The sequence below is a fragment of the Cervus elaphus genome, chromosome 30 (genome assembly GCF_910594005.1).
Source record: "Cervus elaphus chromosome 30, mCerEla1.1, whole genome shotgun sequence".
NCBI classification, from domain to species: domain Eukaryota; kingdom Metazoa; phylum Chordata; class Mammalia; order Artiodactyla; family Cervidae; genus Cervus; species Cervus elaphus.
The window spans coordinates 15,690,258-15,707,226 of record NC_057844.1 but is presented as its reverse complement, the minus strand read 5'-3'; the positions used below and the strand labels follow the sequence as shown (position 1 = coordinate 15,707,226).

Below are 16,969 nucleotides of genomic sequence, written 5' to 3'. Positions count from 1 at the left end.
GGCTCTAGGGCGTGAGGGCTCTGCAATTTCAGTGCAAGGAAGTCCCTTACTTGGTTTTAAATGCCCATCTATTTCACAGTTCTCACAAACAGGTAAATTAAGTTATAATGGTCAGGAAATATTCCATTTTATGGTAGAAAAAATTCTGGGATTCTCCAGGCAGGAATACTGGAGTGGGTTGCCATGCCCTCCTCCAGGGGATCTTCCCAACCCAGGTATCGAATCCAATCACCTGCATTGGCAGGCAAGTTCTTTACCACTAGCACCACCGGAGGAGCCCACTAAAAACTCCTGACATAGTGAAATTTACATGCTGGTTTGCAACGTCACCATAATGAGATTCAGGTGAACACTGCACCTGGGATTAATATGGACAATAGAGAGTAATTCAGAACTATACCTTCAGAATTTAAATAGGTGAAATACAGGCTTTCAAAAGACAAAGGATAAGTCCAAGTACTGGATTCAAAGGAGTTAATGACTTCATTCCACACAGCAGGGGGCATTTTATAATAATGTACAAAACATCCAGACTTTTCAAACTGAAACGTGGGAACATAGTAATACCACCACGTTGGTTCAAGGGCTTCTGTTTGTTTTTAGGGACTCATATTAATGTATCATAGAAATGCTGGCAACTGGAGAAAGAGAGAGACGTTTCTCAAACTCAGGTTTTCCATATTTGCAGACTTGCTCGTCATATCTCTGTCGGACTTGAGGCTGCCTCACCAGGAATTTGAAGGTGAAACAGCAGATAAAAGTGAAACATGTTTCGAAAGACCATATTTTCTTAGGTCTTACTGTTGTTACCCTGGAAAAATGAAAATAAGTCTCTTTTTAAAAGAAATAATCCACCCACCCACCCCCAACATCAAAACAGCACAAAAATAACAATATTCATTATTACTGGTTATTAGAAATATCTGCTTTTACAGGGTTATCTCAATGAGTCATTCTGTCCAACTTTGGAAGACGTGATTATATGTGTTTCTTCTGCTTCAAACCTTATCAGCACAATCATGGTGGGTATTTAGGTGGCCCCAGGCGTGTTAAGTTGTTGTTTGGGGGTAATTTAAAAGTTTGACCTAAAAGTCAACATTTGCGGGGCTGTGAGTCTTTTCTTTCACATAGTAGCTCAGAGACACACTTAGCCCCACTACATTCCACTGCACTTTCAATTTTTTAGGATACTTACTTTCTATTTTCTGTTCAAAAACTATTTAAAAAGCACGTCATATTTGCATTTCAGCAATGAATGGCGGCCATTAATTGTGTGTATCTCCTACAGCAAAGGCTGTTGTAGCCTTAAAACCGAAATTATTTTTGTAAATGGCCATCAGTCAGTGAGCCAGTTCAGTTGCTCAGTCGTGTCCGACTCTCTGTGACCTTATGAGCTGCAGCACACCAGGCCTCCCTGTCTATTACAAACTCTCTGAGTTTACTCAAACTCATGTCCATTGAGTCAGTGACGCCATCCAACCATCTCATCCTCTGTCGTCCCCTTCTCCTCCCGCCTTCAATGGCCATAGTTATGTAAAAAAAAAAAAAAATGGCCACAGTTATGTAAAAAATCCAATTGTTCACCTATCAATTCATGAATATCATAAAACAAGTCTGAAGTTCTCAAATGATTTTGATTTTTACTACCATCTCCCTTTCAGTATTTGTGACCACCTACTTTGTACCCAGGCCCTCTGGGTGGCACAGTGGTAAAGAATCTGCCTGCCAATGCAAGAGGCTTGGGGTTTGATCCCTGGGTGGGGAAGATCCCCTGCAGAAGGAAATGGCAACCCACTCCAGTAGTCTGGCCTGGAAAATTCCATGGACAGAGGAGCCTGACAGGCTACAGTCCATGGGATCGCAGTCTGCTGCCGCTGAGCAGGCACGCACTTTGTACTGAGCCCAGAACTCCATGTTAAAAACATGTAGTCCTACTTGAGTTTGGTGAAGGAGAGCATAGAAAAAACAATAATATATCAAAACTGATACAGGTTATACAGGGATGTTGAGCATGTGCTTCTCTATACTGGAATAGAATAGTGAGGTTCCTAACCTTTTAGGGGATAGAAAGAGGGGAAAAGTTTAGAGAAAGCTAAAAGGAAACATGCTGAATCTACTATTATGCATCTTTCAAACCCTGCCATTTATGTTTTTAACAAGCTCCTGAAACAGGACTGTAGATCTGGTCTGTGAGATTTAGTGAATCAGAGGTATGACCATAAACGTTTAGTCCCTCAACACTAAGTTGAAAAAAACAAACATTTCTGAGGTTTCCTGTACTGCATTTTTGTTTTCTTGGTTCCTAGGTGAGAAGTGCATTTTTGTTTAGTGGTCAAAAATGCTTAGGGCTAGAATGTTTTGACGTGTAATGAATGGCAAGAGCAGCAACTTCCAGTTAACTTGCCTCCAATCAAACCTAACCATGCTTCTGTAGAACTATGCAGGTGTTTTTCTTTCTTTTTTCCAAACTGTAACTGCAGATAGTTCTTTTTCTAATCCCCAAAGGTGGTCTTCATTGATCATTGTCCTCGCGTTGCCACCATGACCAGGCCACTTTGTCTTTCAAGTCAAAACCTATGCGGCCTACCGCCTGGACAATTACAGGGAAAGCTATCCCTGTGGGCGATTAGCTCCACCTGTTGAGGTCAGTTTTGTTTTTTTAAACTGGGCCGGGCTGCTTCCCTCCAGGTAACGACGGATTGCAAGCGCTCCCTTTCTGGAGATGAGCTCCCTCCGGCCGTTGACTGCAAACAGCAGCAACATCTGCCGGCTCGCTCGCCCCTGCCCGTCGAAGGGGTCGAGCGGACCGCATGGCAGCTGCCACCGCGCCGCACAAAAGGGGGCGCCGCTCGCGAGGAGCCACCGGCCTTCCGCGGACCCCGCGGCTCGGGGGTGCCCTAGTAGCCGGCGAGGGCGGCGCGGGCCGGGGGGCGAGCCCAGGTGCGGCGAGGCGGGGAGGAGGGCCCCGCTGCGCGCCGAGGAGGAACGCCTGACTCATGTCGTGGCGGCGGCGGACTCCTGGGAACTGAAACTCGTGATGCTGTTGCTGCGGAGAAAAGCCTCATTACCCATTCCGCAGGCGGGGGCTGGGGGGGGGGCACACCGCCCGGGGCGGCGTCACCCGAGCCCCGAGCCCCGGGGCCCGGGCTGCCTCCGCCGGCCCCTCAGCCCGCCGCGTGCCCGCGCGCGCGCCGGCCGCGTGTGGAAAAAGGAGCGGACACGCCTAACCGGCGCGCGCCCCGCGCCCCGCCCCACCCCCCATCGGGCCGACCCGGATTCGCTCCCCCGCGGCCGAAATTCCCCAACACCCCCCCACCGCCGGCGCCTCAGTCAGCCTTCGGCAGTTTCCGCCGGAGCGCTCGGCGAGGCCCGAAGACCCGCCGCCGCCGCCTCCTTCTACTGCCAGACCTGGCTTTATGTCTGCGGCGCCGGGGCGCATGCGCAGACGCCATCTTCCCTCCTTCTCCTCAGCCGGCCCCCTCCCCCACGCCGCCGCCGCTGCCGCCGCCTCCGCCTCCTCTCGCCCGCGGTCGCCCCTCCTCCTCCTCCTGCGCTCGGGCGCTGGTCCCTCCTCTCCCGATGCCGCGAGAGACCGGGGGATACGGCGGAGCCGGAGAAGAGCACTAGTAACAACCACCACAGCCCCCTCCTCGCCCGCCGCCCTCCCTCGGCACCCACCCACTCACCCGCCCCGTTCGCCGACACCGACCAAACCCCACCTCTCGTTCCTTTGAACGCCGTCGGCTGCAGTCGCTGCACCAGCCCCGTCTGGCCACCAACGCCGCCGAGAGAGGAGTCGCCGCCGCCTGCGGCCCCCTCCCGCCCGGACCGCGGGAGCAGCGGGGGTGAGAGGACCAACCGGCTGCGGAGGACGAGGACGAAGCGGCTCGCACCACCGCCGGCGCTCCTCAGCGCACGTCCCGCCGCCCTCCGGGGAGGCTCGGGCGCCGGCCCCTTCCTCCCCGAGGACGTGTGCCGAGCTGAGGCGCCTGCCCGGAGGGAGGAAAATGCTCGGGCTCCATGGCTGCCAGTGATGGAGCGGTCCCTGGGCTCCCGCTGCCACCGCCGCTGCCGCGCCCCGGCCGTGCTCCGCGAGGACCCGGCGTCTCTGCGCGCCCGCCCGCGCCCCGTTGCTGGGCTCACCGTACCGGGCGCCCCGCCGCCCGAGCCTCGCCGCGCCGGCCCCAGCCGCGGCCAGCGTTTCCTCACGGAGCAGCAGCAGCCGCCGCGAGCCCAGGGGGTTTGAAAGGGTCCGCGGGGCCGTGGGGGGAGGAGGCCCGAGCCGGGCCGGCGGGGCTGGGAGTGGAGGTTTGAGCGACACTGACTGAGCTCGGGGCTCGCCGCCGGCAGTCGCGGCGGCGCTGGGGGGCGGCGAGGGGAAGGCGACACTCGCTCGGCGCCGCCTTCGTGCAGGGCGACCGGGAGGCTTTTTGCAGCGGCCGCCGCCGCCGCCGGCGGGAGGAGGGGCGGAGGTGGCTCCGGAGTTGTCCGGAGAAGGTGGGCATTTCTTGGCTTTTCCCACCCCCTTCCCCTCGCCTCCCCGCTCCCCTGCCCACGCCCTCCCTCCCGCCCCGCACCCCACGTGAAGCGGAGTATAAAGGGGGTGTGAGGCCAGAGGGGAAAGTGGATGGCGAAGGACTGAAGGGGTCCCCCCCTTCGGGTCCCCGGCCTTCCCGTTCACCCTCGTCTATCCTCCCTTCCCGAAGCTCGCCCTCGAAGGCAGGAACGCCGGCGCCTGCGGCGGCGGAGGAGGAGGTGGGGGAATCGCGCCGGGCGGAGCGTCAGCTCCCGTTTTCCTCCTCGGCGTCTTGAATACAAAGATTACGGTGCAGAAGGAAATTGCACTCGCCTTCTCCGCCCCCCGCCCCGGTACCCAACACAATGCACCAGCCGCCCGAGTCCACGGCGGCCGCGGCCGCTGCAGACATGAGTGCTAGGAAGATGGCGCACCCGGCAATGTTCCCTAGAAGGGGCAGCGGCGGGGGCAGCGCCTCCGCTCTCGGTGCAGCAGGTACCGGCGTCGGTAGTAGTGCCCCATCTGCTGAGGATTTTCCGCCTCCGTCGCTGCTCCAGCCGCCGCCTCCTGCAGCATCTTCTCTGTCGGGACCACAGCCTCCGCCTCCACAAAGCCTGAACCTCCTTTCGCAGGCTCAGCTGCAGGCACAGCCTCTTGCGCCAGGCGGAACGCAGATGAAAAAGAAAAGTGGCTTCCAGATAACGAGCGTGACCCCGGCTCAGATCTCCGCTAGCATCAGCTCGAACAACAGCATCGCAGAGGACACGGAGAGCTACGACGACCTGGATGAGTCTCACACGGAAGATCTGTCGTCCTCCGAGATCCTTGATGTGTCGCTTTCCAGGGCCACGGACTTAGGGGAGCCTGAACGCAGCTCCTCAGAAGAGACTCTCAATAACTTCCAGGAAGCCGAGACACCTGGGGCGGTCTCTCCCAACCAGCCCCACCTTCCTCAGCCTCATTTGCCTCACCTTCCACAACAGAACGTTGTGATCAATGGGAGTGCTCATCCACACCCCCTCCATCACCACCATCCCATTCATGGCCACCACCTGCACCACGGGCCCCACTACCCATCCCATGCCGGTGTGGCCAGTACATCCATCCCTGGAGGGCCGCCCTCAAGCCCAGGGTCCAGAAAACTCTCGACCGCGGGAAGCTCTGACGGTGTTATGCCAGTTGCACCAACTTCTGCTGTATCATCGAGTGGCTCGCCGGCATCTGTCATGACTAGTATACGTGCTCCGAGTACTACCGGCAGCCTAGGTATAAATTCTGTTACAGGCACGAATACAATGAATAACGTTAACATCACTGCTGTGGGTAGTTTTAATCCTGCTGTGACCAGCAGCATCCTTGGTAACGCTAATATAAGTGTGAGCAGTATCCCCAGTGCTGCTAGTGTGAGTGTCGGGCCTGCAGTGAGCAGCGGGGTTAATGTGAATATCTTGAGTGGCATGGGCAATGGTACGATTGCTTCCTCCGCGGCCCTTAACAGCGCTGCCAGTGCAGCTGCGGGCATGACTGTGGGGTCCGTTTCGAGTCAGCAGCAACAGCCAGCCGTTAACACGTCCAGGTTCAGAGTCGTGAAGTTAGATTCTACTTCTGAGCCTTTCAAAAAAGGTCGATGGACTTGCACTGAGTTCTATGAAAAAGAAAACGCCGCCATACCCGCCACCGAAGGGGTGGTGGTAAATAAGGTGGTGGAAAGTGTAAGACAAAACCCGACCGAAGCGACTTCCGAGAGGGAGAGCACGAGTGGGAGCTCCGTGAGCAGCAGCGTCAGCACACTGAGTCACTACACGGAGAGTGTGGGCAGCGGAGAGATGGGCACCCTGGCGGCCCCGCCGGTGCAGCCGCAGCCTCCCCCGACCCTTCCAGGGGTGGCTCTTCCGCAGATGGACTTCAGTGGCGCCGCTCCACAGGGCATTTCAGCAGTTAGCATCCCTCAGAGTATTTCTCAGTCGCAGATCTCGCAGGTACAGTTACCGTCTCAAGAACTGGGCTATCAGCCGAAGCCAGGTCTTCAACCAGTACCTCTGCAAGCCGGTATCCAGCCGTCACCTGTTGGCGTGGTGGGCGTCACTTCGGCTTTAGGTCAGCAGCCTTCCATCGCCAGCCTGGCTCAGCCCCAACTGCCGTATTCCCAGGCGGCCCCCCCAGTGCAAGCTCCCCTGCCAGGTGCGCCACCCCAACAGGTACAATATGGCCAGCCGGCGCCAGCTGTGGCCCCTCCGATGGCCCCAAGCCACGGTACATCAGTGACTCCGAACCCAGCCTCTGAGTATGTTCAGCCCTCACCGCTTCTCCAAACAGCGGTGCCCTCTGGACAGCCCACTTCTGCAGGGGTGGCCCTGGGAGCCACGGTGATTCCTATGGCTCAGCCACAGAGCATCCAGCTCCCAGTGCAGCCCGCGGCAGTCCAAGCACAACCTGCAGGGGCAGCTGGCCAACCTGTTGGCAAGGCTCACACGGCAGTAGCTGTGGTACCTCCCGGCAGTCAAATTGCAAATATTGGTCAACAGACAAGCCTACCATCGGCACTGCAGCAGCCTTCCACCCAAGTCACACCTTCAGTTATCCAGCAAGGTGCTCCTCCGGCTTCACAGATAGTGCCACCTGCTCCAGCTGCGATCCTTCATCAGGGAGTTCAGCCCAGCGCTTCAAGCCTTCCTCAACAACTGGTCATTGCACCCCAGAGTACCCTGTTACCTGCGCCTCCCCAGCCACAGGGGGTCGAGTCGGTAGCTCCAGGAGTGGTTTCGAAGCAGTTGCCTGCAGTTAGTCCTTTGCCCTCTGCTAGTAGTATTTCTGTTACGAATCAGGTTAGTTCAGCTGGTCCTTCTGGACTGCCTTCTGCCCCGACAAACTTGGTTCCGTCACAGAATATAGCACAAGCCCCCGCCACTCAGAATGGTAATTTGGTTCAAAGTGTCAGTCAGCCTCCCTTGCTAGCATCTAATATAAATTTGCCTTTGGCACAACAGCTACCGCTCAGTTCTGTTCAATTCTCCGCACAATCATTAGCTCAGGCAATTGGAAGCCAAATCGAAGATGCCAGGCGCCCAGCGGAACCCTCCTTAGTTGGCTTACCTCAGACCATCAGTGGTGACAGTGGGGGAGTGTCAGCAGTTTCAGATGGCAGTAGCAGCAGCCTTGCAGCCTCTGCTTCTCTTTTCCCGTTGAAGGTGCTACCGCTGACGACACCCTTGGTGGATGGCGAGGACGAGAGGTAAGCTCATGCCATGTTTCTGCAGGCATTCAACAGATTCAGAGTTCCTCTGTTTAGTCACTGCATTGCACAGGGTTAGTCTAAAGGCATTATCTACTTTTTTCCTCTTTAGAGGTGAACGAGCATTTTTCTGGTAAGTTTTTCTAGAGCAGGAGTGTGATGGGATGGTTTCAAAATGCTTAGGAAGTGGTCTAAGTAAAACGTAAACAATACTTGACAGAATAGTTTTTGAACATTAAGAGTAGGTATGGGAGCCCCAAGCGGTTTTGTTACTTACGAGATGGTTTTTTAGAATTAATTATGAACAGAAGCTTAATTTTTGCTAACCCAGCTTAATAGTTCATCTCTTCTTTTGACTTATTAAAATCGTTAGGATCATCTCTTGGGGGCAGGAGGGGAGGTTGTGGTTCCCACATTTGTTTCTCCTTCACTGGACTGGATGACCCAAAGTTCTACTGTGTTTGCTATTAGTCTGAAAAAGATCATGTTACTGCTTTTCCTAGTCAGATATTATAGGAAAGGTGACCTAAGCTGGGTTATACAGGTTGCTCTCAAACTAATTGACCGACTTTTGTGTACTTACTTAATGGCTGTTTTATCTGAACAGTAAAGAAATGGGAATGGTAAAAAGTGTTTTGTGGGGGAGGAGGGGCATACACTCTTAAAAACAGCCCAATTTATCTTTGACTGTAGGATGCAGTATGTTTTTCCTTTTGCATAGTAGATCAAGATGGTAGCTGTTTTAAAGAGTAAAGAAAGAGAATGTCTTGGAGGGTTGAACTGACTTTGTTCTCCTGCTAATCTACTCCACTTGTTCTCTTCTGTGACCAGAGAAATACAGAAAGCCTAAAATACATTACTAGACCATTGTTTTCTTAATAGGATTGGTAATAATATGGTGATCACATTTATTGAATCAAATTGTGTCTTTGAAGCTGGCTAGAAGCTGGAAGAGTTGTGAAATCTCTCATGATACTACACGGCTTTAAATTAAGTCAACTTTTAAAGGAATGTTCTTTTCACAGATTTGCCAGTCTTACTAACCTTGATCAAAGTAATAGTTTTGATCAAGGAGTTTTGACAGAGGCTATTCATTTTCACTGTGGAACTTTGAATAAATGTGAAAGATACTTAAATATTTTAGTATTGGAGATTTTTGTGATTGAACTTTTATTAAGCCAGTTGGAACGTTTACATTCTAAATGTATATCTTTGGTTTTCACTTTGGAAGAATTGATCATATTTGAAAAGAATTGCCATTGTAGAAACACAAAGGCCAAATGTTTCAGTGAGGCTTTCTTTTTTTTTTTAATTACTTAAAAGATATAAGGTAAAGGCATGGTTAATTGAAATAATTTAAATTCTTGCCTTTGACGATTCTTATTTTTCTAAGTCATATATGGAACCTTGTTATCATAGCCACATGTATTCCATATCATGTATACAAGTCTCTACTTTTTAAAAGAGAGACCTCTTCTAGGAGGTGGTTTCCTTAATAATTGTGTTATAATTATTGCTAAACCTTTAACTTTATCAAATAATGCTAATACACATCTATAATTTTAAATAATTAACTTAGCTCAGATATTCATGTTTTCTAAATCTAATGAGTGTGATCTGAGTAAAACCCCCTATAAGAACAGGTATGTTATGTGGATGCTAAATTTAGAGAAGTGAAAGATGGGTGGATACATAAATAAAAACCACATACTTTGAATTCAAACCTGCCATGATATTTACTAATTACCATTGTGGTCTCCTGGCATAACTTTTTCCTTTTTGTTTTCTCCTCCTGGTGGTAGGGCATGATAGAGCCTTCCATAACGTGGTGTTCCAGACGATTAAAGTCAGATTTTGCTACTTACAACTCGGTTTTTAACTGTAGAGCTAGAGTCCCAGTTTAAGATATTAGAACAAAATCAATTTTTCCATATAGCAACTGAGATGAGGACTAATTAGGGGCAAATTATGTAGAAAGGTTTGAAATTAAAGGGGTAAAACAGATACTGAGAAATATGATTAAATATTGGTGTACAGTAACTTGAGTTGACTGTACTTGTTTTGAATTAACCACATATTTGAGCTTTTGTTAACATCCTTTAAATTCTGTAATATCAAAATGACCCTTAAAATAGCTGTAAAGGTCAGATCTGGTAAATTTGTATAATATTTTCTTGGCATTTTACTGCAGATTATTACTGTAGTTTGGAAAAAAATTTTTAAGTGATAATGATTTAAAAAATTGTTTTTACTTTTTTCTTCCCATGTTAGTTTCTTTGTCCTTTGTGTCTTCTGGGCTTCACCTATGGATCTCATGGGAGAAAAGGAGTACATTGTAATGTCAGTGTTATGACTTAGAAAACACATTAGCAATAAAACTTTTAGGTGGTAGGATAAATGAAGATTGGCTGTTCTTTAGTCATCTTTTGAAATAATATTGCAACACTGTAAATTTTAAAATGTTGGTAACATATGTGTCTACTGGTGTTGGCTACTGACAGAGACTATAAAGACTAGAAACATGGATCAGGCCTTAAGATTATGTATGATCTTTAAAAAAAAAAAAATCATTCTCATTAAAAAGGTCTTAATGTTTTATGTTGGGCTTCCCTGGTGGCTCAGATGGTAAAGAATCTGCCTGCAGTGCAATAGTCCTGAGTTTGATCCTGGATTGGGAAGATCCCCTGGAGAAGTGAATGGCTACCCACTCCCGTTTTCTTGCCTAGAGAATTCCATGGACAGAGGAGCCTGGTGGGCTACAATCCACGGGGTTGCAAAGAGTTGGACACGACTGGGTGGCTAACAAACAAAACACATAATGTCTTAGGTTAGCCTTTAATGTGAACTTACTGTTAACAGCACAGGGAAGATGCAGGTATTTCACACTGATGTTTTCAGTGTTTTGTGATTGTTAATACAGCCTCTTCTGTGAAATTGGTCAAACTTGCATTCATCCTTCAAGACTCAGCTCAGATGTTCCCTCTGTATCATTCTCTTCAAGAAATGTTTTCCTTAGCCCTTTTTAGTGTTCCTCTATTCAAGGCACTGTGCACATTCAATTAAAATTACGTTTACCCATTTTCCCCATAAGACTGTGAATTCTTCAAGGGCAAGAGCTGAGTGTTTTTTGAAAGAATTAATGAGCAGACCTTTCTCTGCCTTTTGTATGATTTAAAATTTGTATTGTCTCTCACCTTAAGCATAACTGTTGGAGATGCAGGATCATATAATTCAATGCAACAAAATGAAAAGAAATGAATGAAAATACTTTGTGTACCTCTTTTACCTTTTCATACCTTGAGGTAAATTGATATTTATCTTCTAAATACAGTACCTGTATATAGAGTAGTTCCTCAATATTTATTAATGAGGAATTCGAGTTTTCTTATCAAATAGGAGTAATGCTCATTTTTGCCAGCTTCGTAGGATGGTTGCATCAGATAAAATACTTTAACTGTGAAATACTAAATTATAAGATCTAATTTTTATTTATGTTGTACCTGCCCAGTTTAAAGAGCCAAATAGTTTACGTGCTTATCAAAACAAATAAAAGCTTATTGCCCTCTTTATTTCCCTGGAAGCAATCACTTTCACCTCTTGTAGATGATGATTGTGATATTTACCTCCTAGTCTCTAAATAACTGCCTGTATTACTACTTGACGTACAACGCAGCCAGGTGGTTAGGAGCGTGGACTGCTTAGGTCTGAGCCAACCTCTGTTGTTCACCAGCTACTTAACCTCTCTGTGCCTCAGTTTGCTCACTTTAAAAAGTGGGGAGAAAAAAAAAGTGGGGAGAATAGTATCTACCGCATAGATTTTGTAAGAGTGAAACGAATTTGGAAAGTCCTTTGAAATGTCTCTAACTCATATGCTCTACATTACTGTTCGGTTGCTAAGTCGTGTCCAACTCTCTGCGACCCCATGGACTATAGCATGTCAGACTTCCCTGTCCTTCACTGTCTCCCAGAGTTTTCTCAAATTAAGGTCCATTGAGTCAGTGATGCTGTCTAACCATCTCATCCTCTGCTGCGCTCTTTTCCTTTTATCTTCGATTTTTCCCAGCATCAGGGTCTTTTCCAATGAGTCGGCTCTTTGCATCAGGTGGCCAAAATCTTGGAGCTTCAGCATTAGTCCTTCCAATGAATATTCAAAGTTGATTTCCTTTAGGTTTGCTTTGTATGTGTTAGATAAAAATACTCCTTTTGTTTTTGGCTTTAGTAACTTCCTGGGTAGAAAATGAAGATTAACTTTGTCATGATCTACTCAGCTGGTCCTTCTTCCTCCTGGTCCACCCTTCATCTTAATAGTTATGATTGCATCACTGTTGATTATTCAGTTTTCTTGTAAAATATAACTTTTCCTAGCCTGTCTAATGCCCTGCACTTGCCTTCCTCCTCCTATCCCAGCTATCTAGTATGTATGGTATACCTGTATATATATTTCTGTATATTGTTTAACATATACAAATGTTAGTAGTGGGTTCCCTTACCCCAAGTTTTCATCCATCATCATCTGTTTCCTCCAAGTTGCCTTTCTTCCCATTTTTGTGGGTTTTGGGCTTAACCTTTTGTGATAGAGCCTCTCCTCAGATGTCTGGCAATTCTTGATCTTCTGGGTGTACTTAAATGTGGGAGACTAAAGAGCTGATAAGCAGTTCTCAATGTGACTTGTTAACTGTTAGCTTTTCCATAGGCTGATCTGGCTGGAATTCATTGTCTCCACGCCTCCCGCCTCCCTGCCGCTTTAGTTTTCTCTGTAGTAATCACTGACTCAGCGTTTCATCAAATGTCCCTGGAGATGTTCAGACATATCAGGTATTGTTACCACTTTTATCTTTCTGAGGAAGTCTCATATTTCTCTGATCTTCATTCTGGACTAATTGCCTTTTAGACTTACTAATATTGTGAGGTTCCTTTCAGTGTCTTCTGTGGTTGGATCTCTCTTTTCCCGTGACCCATGTCATATTCTTTCTTGGCTTGCTTGATGTTTTAAAATGGCTTTATATTACCCTTATACAGTTAGGTAAGGGATATTGGATTGGAAATTGTATTATTTTATAATTTTGCTCCATAGCTTTGTAGCTTCCATATTGCTTTTGAGAAGTTTAAAGCCATTCTTATATCTTACAGATATTACATGTGACCTGTGTGGGTTTTGTTTTTCCTTCTTACCCCCATCCTCTTGTTTATTCTCTTTTCTTCCCTTCCCTCATTTTTTAAATCTCTGAAAGCTTTTAAGAATGTGTCTGTTTTTAGTGTTCTGAAATTTAACAGTGAGGGTTCCTTTTTTGGATTTCTTTTCATTCAGGGTGCTGAATACTTGGTGTGCCCTTTCAGTCTGGAAACGCTTTTTAGTTTTGGGACTTTTTCTTGAGTGAGGTTGTTGGTTATTTCTTCCAATTTCTCTTTTCTTTCTCAGATTCCTTTTATTGAGATAATAGACCTTCTTGACCAATCTTCTAATTTTCTCATATTTTCTTTCCTATTTTCCATCTTTTTCTTTTTGCTCTACTGCTGTTGAGTTTTCATCTATTATCATATATTTAATTTTCAAGAGCTTTTGTCTTTGGTCCTTTTGAATAGTATCTATCCTGTTCTAGTAGCAATCATACTTTCTCTTAGCTTAGTATAAAAGTGTTTTTTTATTCATTAAGGTTTCTTCTCCATGTGTGATCTGTGTCCTCCATTTTTACTCTCTTAGTTTTTATTTGTTTGGTCTTTATCTTTTGTGTTACAGCCTTTTCTTAGATGGTGGTTGTGTGTGAGAGTAGGGGAGTTGAATGCTGATTTGAAATTCTGAGAGGTTTTGTTAGCTTCACTGTATGGTAACCTGTCCGGGCATCCCCATACGTGTTTCTTCACTCACTCAGCTTGTTTTCAGTATGTTCTCCTGCATATTGCTGTGCCTCATTTTCTCAGTCCCAGGATCTTGTGTTTTATATTCACTAGACAATATATTTTCAGTTTTTTGTTGGGGTTGGGGAGGGGTGGTTAGTATCTGTGGGGATGGTTGCTTCTTAAACAGACTTTTAAACAATCTTTTCTTATTTTAGCACTCTTTCTCCCCCACATCCCACTTCAGATGTATGTGGTACTGCCAATTCCTGAGTCTTTTGGGGATTTTACAGTTTAAATTGGGTTTGTTCTTGGCTTTCCCCACTGTTTGCTAAAGATTTGATTTCCTAGTGTTTGCTAAGTCATTTGTCACTCAACCATCTGTTTTCCAGCTTCCAAATTTTTGTTGCTATTGTCTTTTCACCCATTCTCTCAATTTTTGTGGGCTCATGGCTTTTTATATCTTAAAAATTCCTTTTCTGTCATTTTTGTGAGGTTTTAGGAAAGGAGTGTAAAATAAATGTGTTTAACATTACACATCTATTTCAGTTGTAGAATGCTATGTTATTAAATATGAAGAAGGATGCTAATTTTAATGATTCATGCTCCAAGATTTGATCTGTAATTAGTACATAAATTTTGAGTGGAATTGCTTGGCTTATATTCAGCAGAAATAAGAATGGCATATAACTTGGTATTTCAGTTCACAGAAGTGATTTAAAATGTTAGGATTAGATTCAGTTAATACTTACTATCGCATTTAATCACTAAACAACTTTGTGCATTAAGTTTTTTCCAATATACTGGTGCATAAACAGAAGCTTATTTGGTTTATTAGAGAAACCGAGTGAGTTGTTGTAAGGTTACACACATAACAGTAAAGCAGAGCAAGGATTAAAAGTCGGTTTTCCAATTCAGAATCTGGTGCTGTTTCTACTGCTCATAAAGCCAACGTGAGGTAAGCCCCTAAGGAGTGTTAGAGTGGCTGAAAACCTGAAAGAAGGCAGGCTTCAATTGTGTCTTAGTACAAATGATGGGATTGCCCTAGAACATGTCAACGTTTACCTATGACCCTTTGATGACGAAAAAAGTGGGCAGAGTCATAAGAGTGATGTACCTGGAAAATACAGTAGACAGACAAATGTTAGATGAATTAGTTTTAACATTTTGGTGGGAAAATTGTATGAAAATTATCTTTTCAGGAAAACCATTTTAATTTCCTAAATTCTGTGTTTGTAACATTGGCTTCAGTATTGCAAAGCAGATAGATTTTATTTCTTGTTTAGAAACTTCAATTTAAAAATATGAAACTGCAGAGCATGCCCTGTTCTGGTACAGCATTATCTGAACCATGGTGGTTGATTTTTGCTGTGTCACTGTGTCTTTAGGGTTCACTATGTCACGGTACGAATATGCTTTAGTGGCTTATTAAAAGAAATGACATAAGGGGAAAAATGATAAAGGATGTTTATATTATTTTAAAAGAATGATCTGTCTATATTGAGTTTTGGATTCCAGGTTGACATTTTTCCTAGGCTTGCATATATTCAAAGGTCCCGCTTTCCCCAACCCTTCACTTCTTCCTTACCTATCAGCTAGACCTGAAAATCTTGCTGGACCTTTCAGCCTCATTAGGTCTAGTTGAGCTTTGTTTTCCTTCCTTGAAGCACCCACTCTCTTTTACTTTCAGTTCAGCTCTTCTGTCAGAGTCATCGTTGGAGTTCTTTGGATTTGTGTCCTCTTCCCATCTTCTCCCTTTCCCCGAGGTAGTTGGCTGTTCTGTGGCTTCAGATACGATCTGTATGCTCTCAACTTCTGAATGCATATCGCTAGACCACACTTCTCTCCTTAGCTTTAGACTGATGTGGTCCTTTGCCTTCATGTTATCACTACTTGTGTTCTCACAGCCTCTCAGTCTCAACAGATCATAACCTTAACCTCCTCATTACTTGACCTCTCAAATTTCTTTATTAGTCATCCTCATTTTAATAAATGTTATTTCTCATTCTAGTTTTTCACTTTAGGAGCCTGAGTCATTTCTTGATAGTTTCCTTTTCCTCACCCTCTACATTCTGACCATTACTTCCTAAATATATCTTGAATTTATCTTTTCTTTCACTGTCTCTGTTGCCACAACTCTAGCCTAAGATAACATACTCAACTCTTAAAAGTACTGCAGTTGCTTCTTCACCAACTTTCTGCATACATTCTTGCCTTTCTCTGATTTTATGTCTTGTAGTCAGAATGATATTCTTAAAATGGAAATCTGTTTCAGTCAGTCACTTGTCCCAAATCCCTAAAGCCTTTCCGTGTCTTTTAAGGTGATTGCATCTTGCTTTTGCTCCCTTCTGGGTTCATATGCTACTTCCCCTCATTTTTTGAGTCCCATCTGCTTCCTTTCAGATCCTCAGGTTGTCATGCTTTCTTGCTGTCTCCTCCAGGCTTTGGCTTGGGCTGTTCTTTTAGCCAGAACATGTTCTATGTCATCTTTCCTCCCCAAAGCCTCACTGTCACCTTGAGAGGCCTTCTCTGATACACTAGTCTAAACTTAGGTTCTTTGTTAACATTGTTTAAGATCACCTTGTTACTTCATAGTGCTTAGTACAGCTTGTAATTAATGTGTGTGTGTGATTATCTGTTTGATTTTAAGCTTCACAAACAGAGGTTTTTGGTTCGCTACTATATATACAAAGTATATGTTGGTATCTGACAGTAGGTACTCAGTAAAAATCTGCTTAATGAATAAGTGAAGAAAAAAAATTTAATGTTGGCATAAGGACAACTTCTTTTTAAAAACACTATTATGACATATTTGAAAGGTAAATAAGTTCTTTATACATCATGTGATAACACTGTTTTCTCTTTAGTAGGGTTGACTGAGAGAGAGTTGATTGAGAATTATTGATTACTTTTTGCTGTGTTCATGAGCAAAAAAGAAATGCTTACTTGCTGCTTTTAATAAGCATCTCTTGTTTATTTTTGCACATAATGTTTTGTTTATGTATGTTTATGACGAGTTTTGCACCTTAAACCCATTTATTTCTAAATTGTGTCAGTATTTTTCTTTATCTCCTTTTGATTGGTTCAGCTCTTTAACATAAATGATTTAGCATAAATGATCCAAGTATTACCTTGAAAGTTCTTTGCAGTTTCAGCTGTTTAAAATATAAACATTTAACTGGCAAAATGCCACTTGTTTGTATTAAGAGTTTCCTTTGTTAGTGTAGTAAGCATTGAGTTAATTACTTGTTTAAAATTCCTAACCACTCTGTTTTGCTTATGGTCACTGTAGTTACTTGTTACTAAACTAGCAAGTTATGGTTTCTATTAAGGGCAAAGAACCATGAAAAAGACATGGTGGTGATTAGAATTAGCAATAAATTTAA

The 16,969-nt window shown here is 45.4% G+C and overlaps 1 protein-coding gene across 14 annotated transcripts in view; it reads left to right on the top strand.

Annotated features, from left to right (window-relative positions):
* The first annotated feature begins 4,257 nt into the window (after positions 1 to 4,257).
* The window catches only part of TSC22D1 (TSC22 domain family member 1), a 122,535-nt gene continuing 109,823 nt past the window's right edge, over positions 4,258 to 16,969 (top strand). For 8 of the 14 annotated variants that reach the window (XR_006338926.1, XR_006338925.1, XR_006338927.1 and 5 more), the window contains exon 1: positions 4,259 to 7,748. Coding sequence is in view for 10 of the 14 variants with exons in the window: in XM_043892195.1 (XP_043748130.1) it covers positions 4,882 to 7,748 (2,867 nt within the window). In the remaining 4 variants the exon portion in view is untranslated. Of the gene's footprint in view, positions 7,749 to 16,969 lie in introns of all 14 variants that reach the window. The other 6 variants (XM_043892199.1, XM_043892197.1, XM_043892198.1 and 3 more) reach the window with 3 other exon arrangements.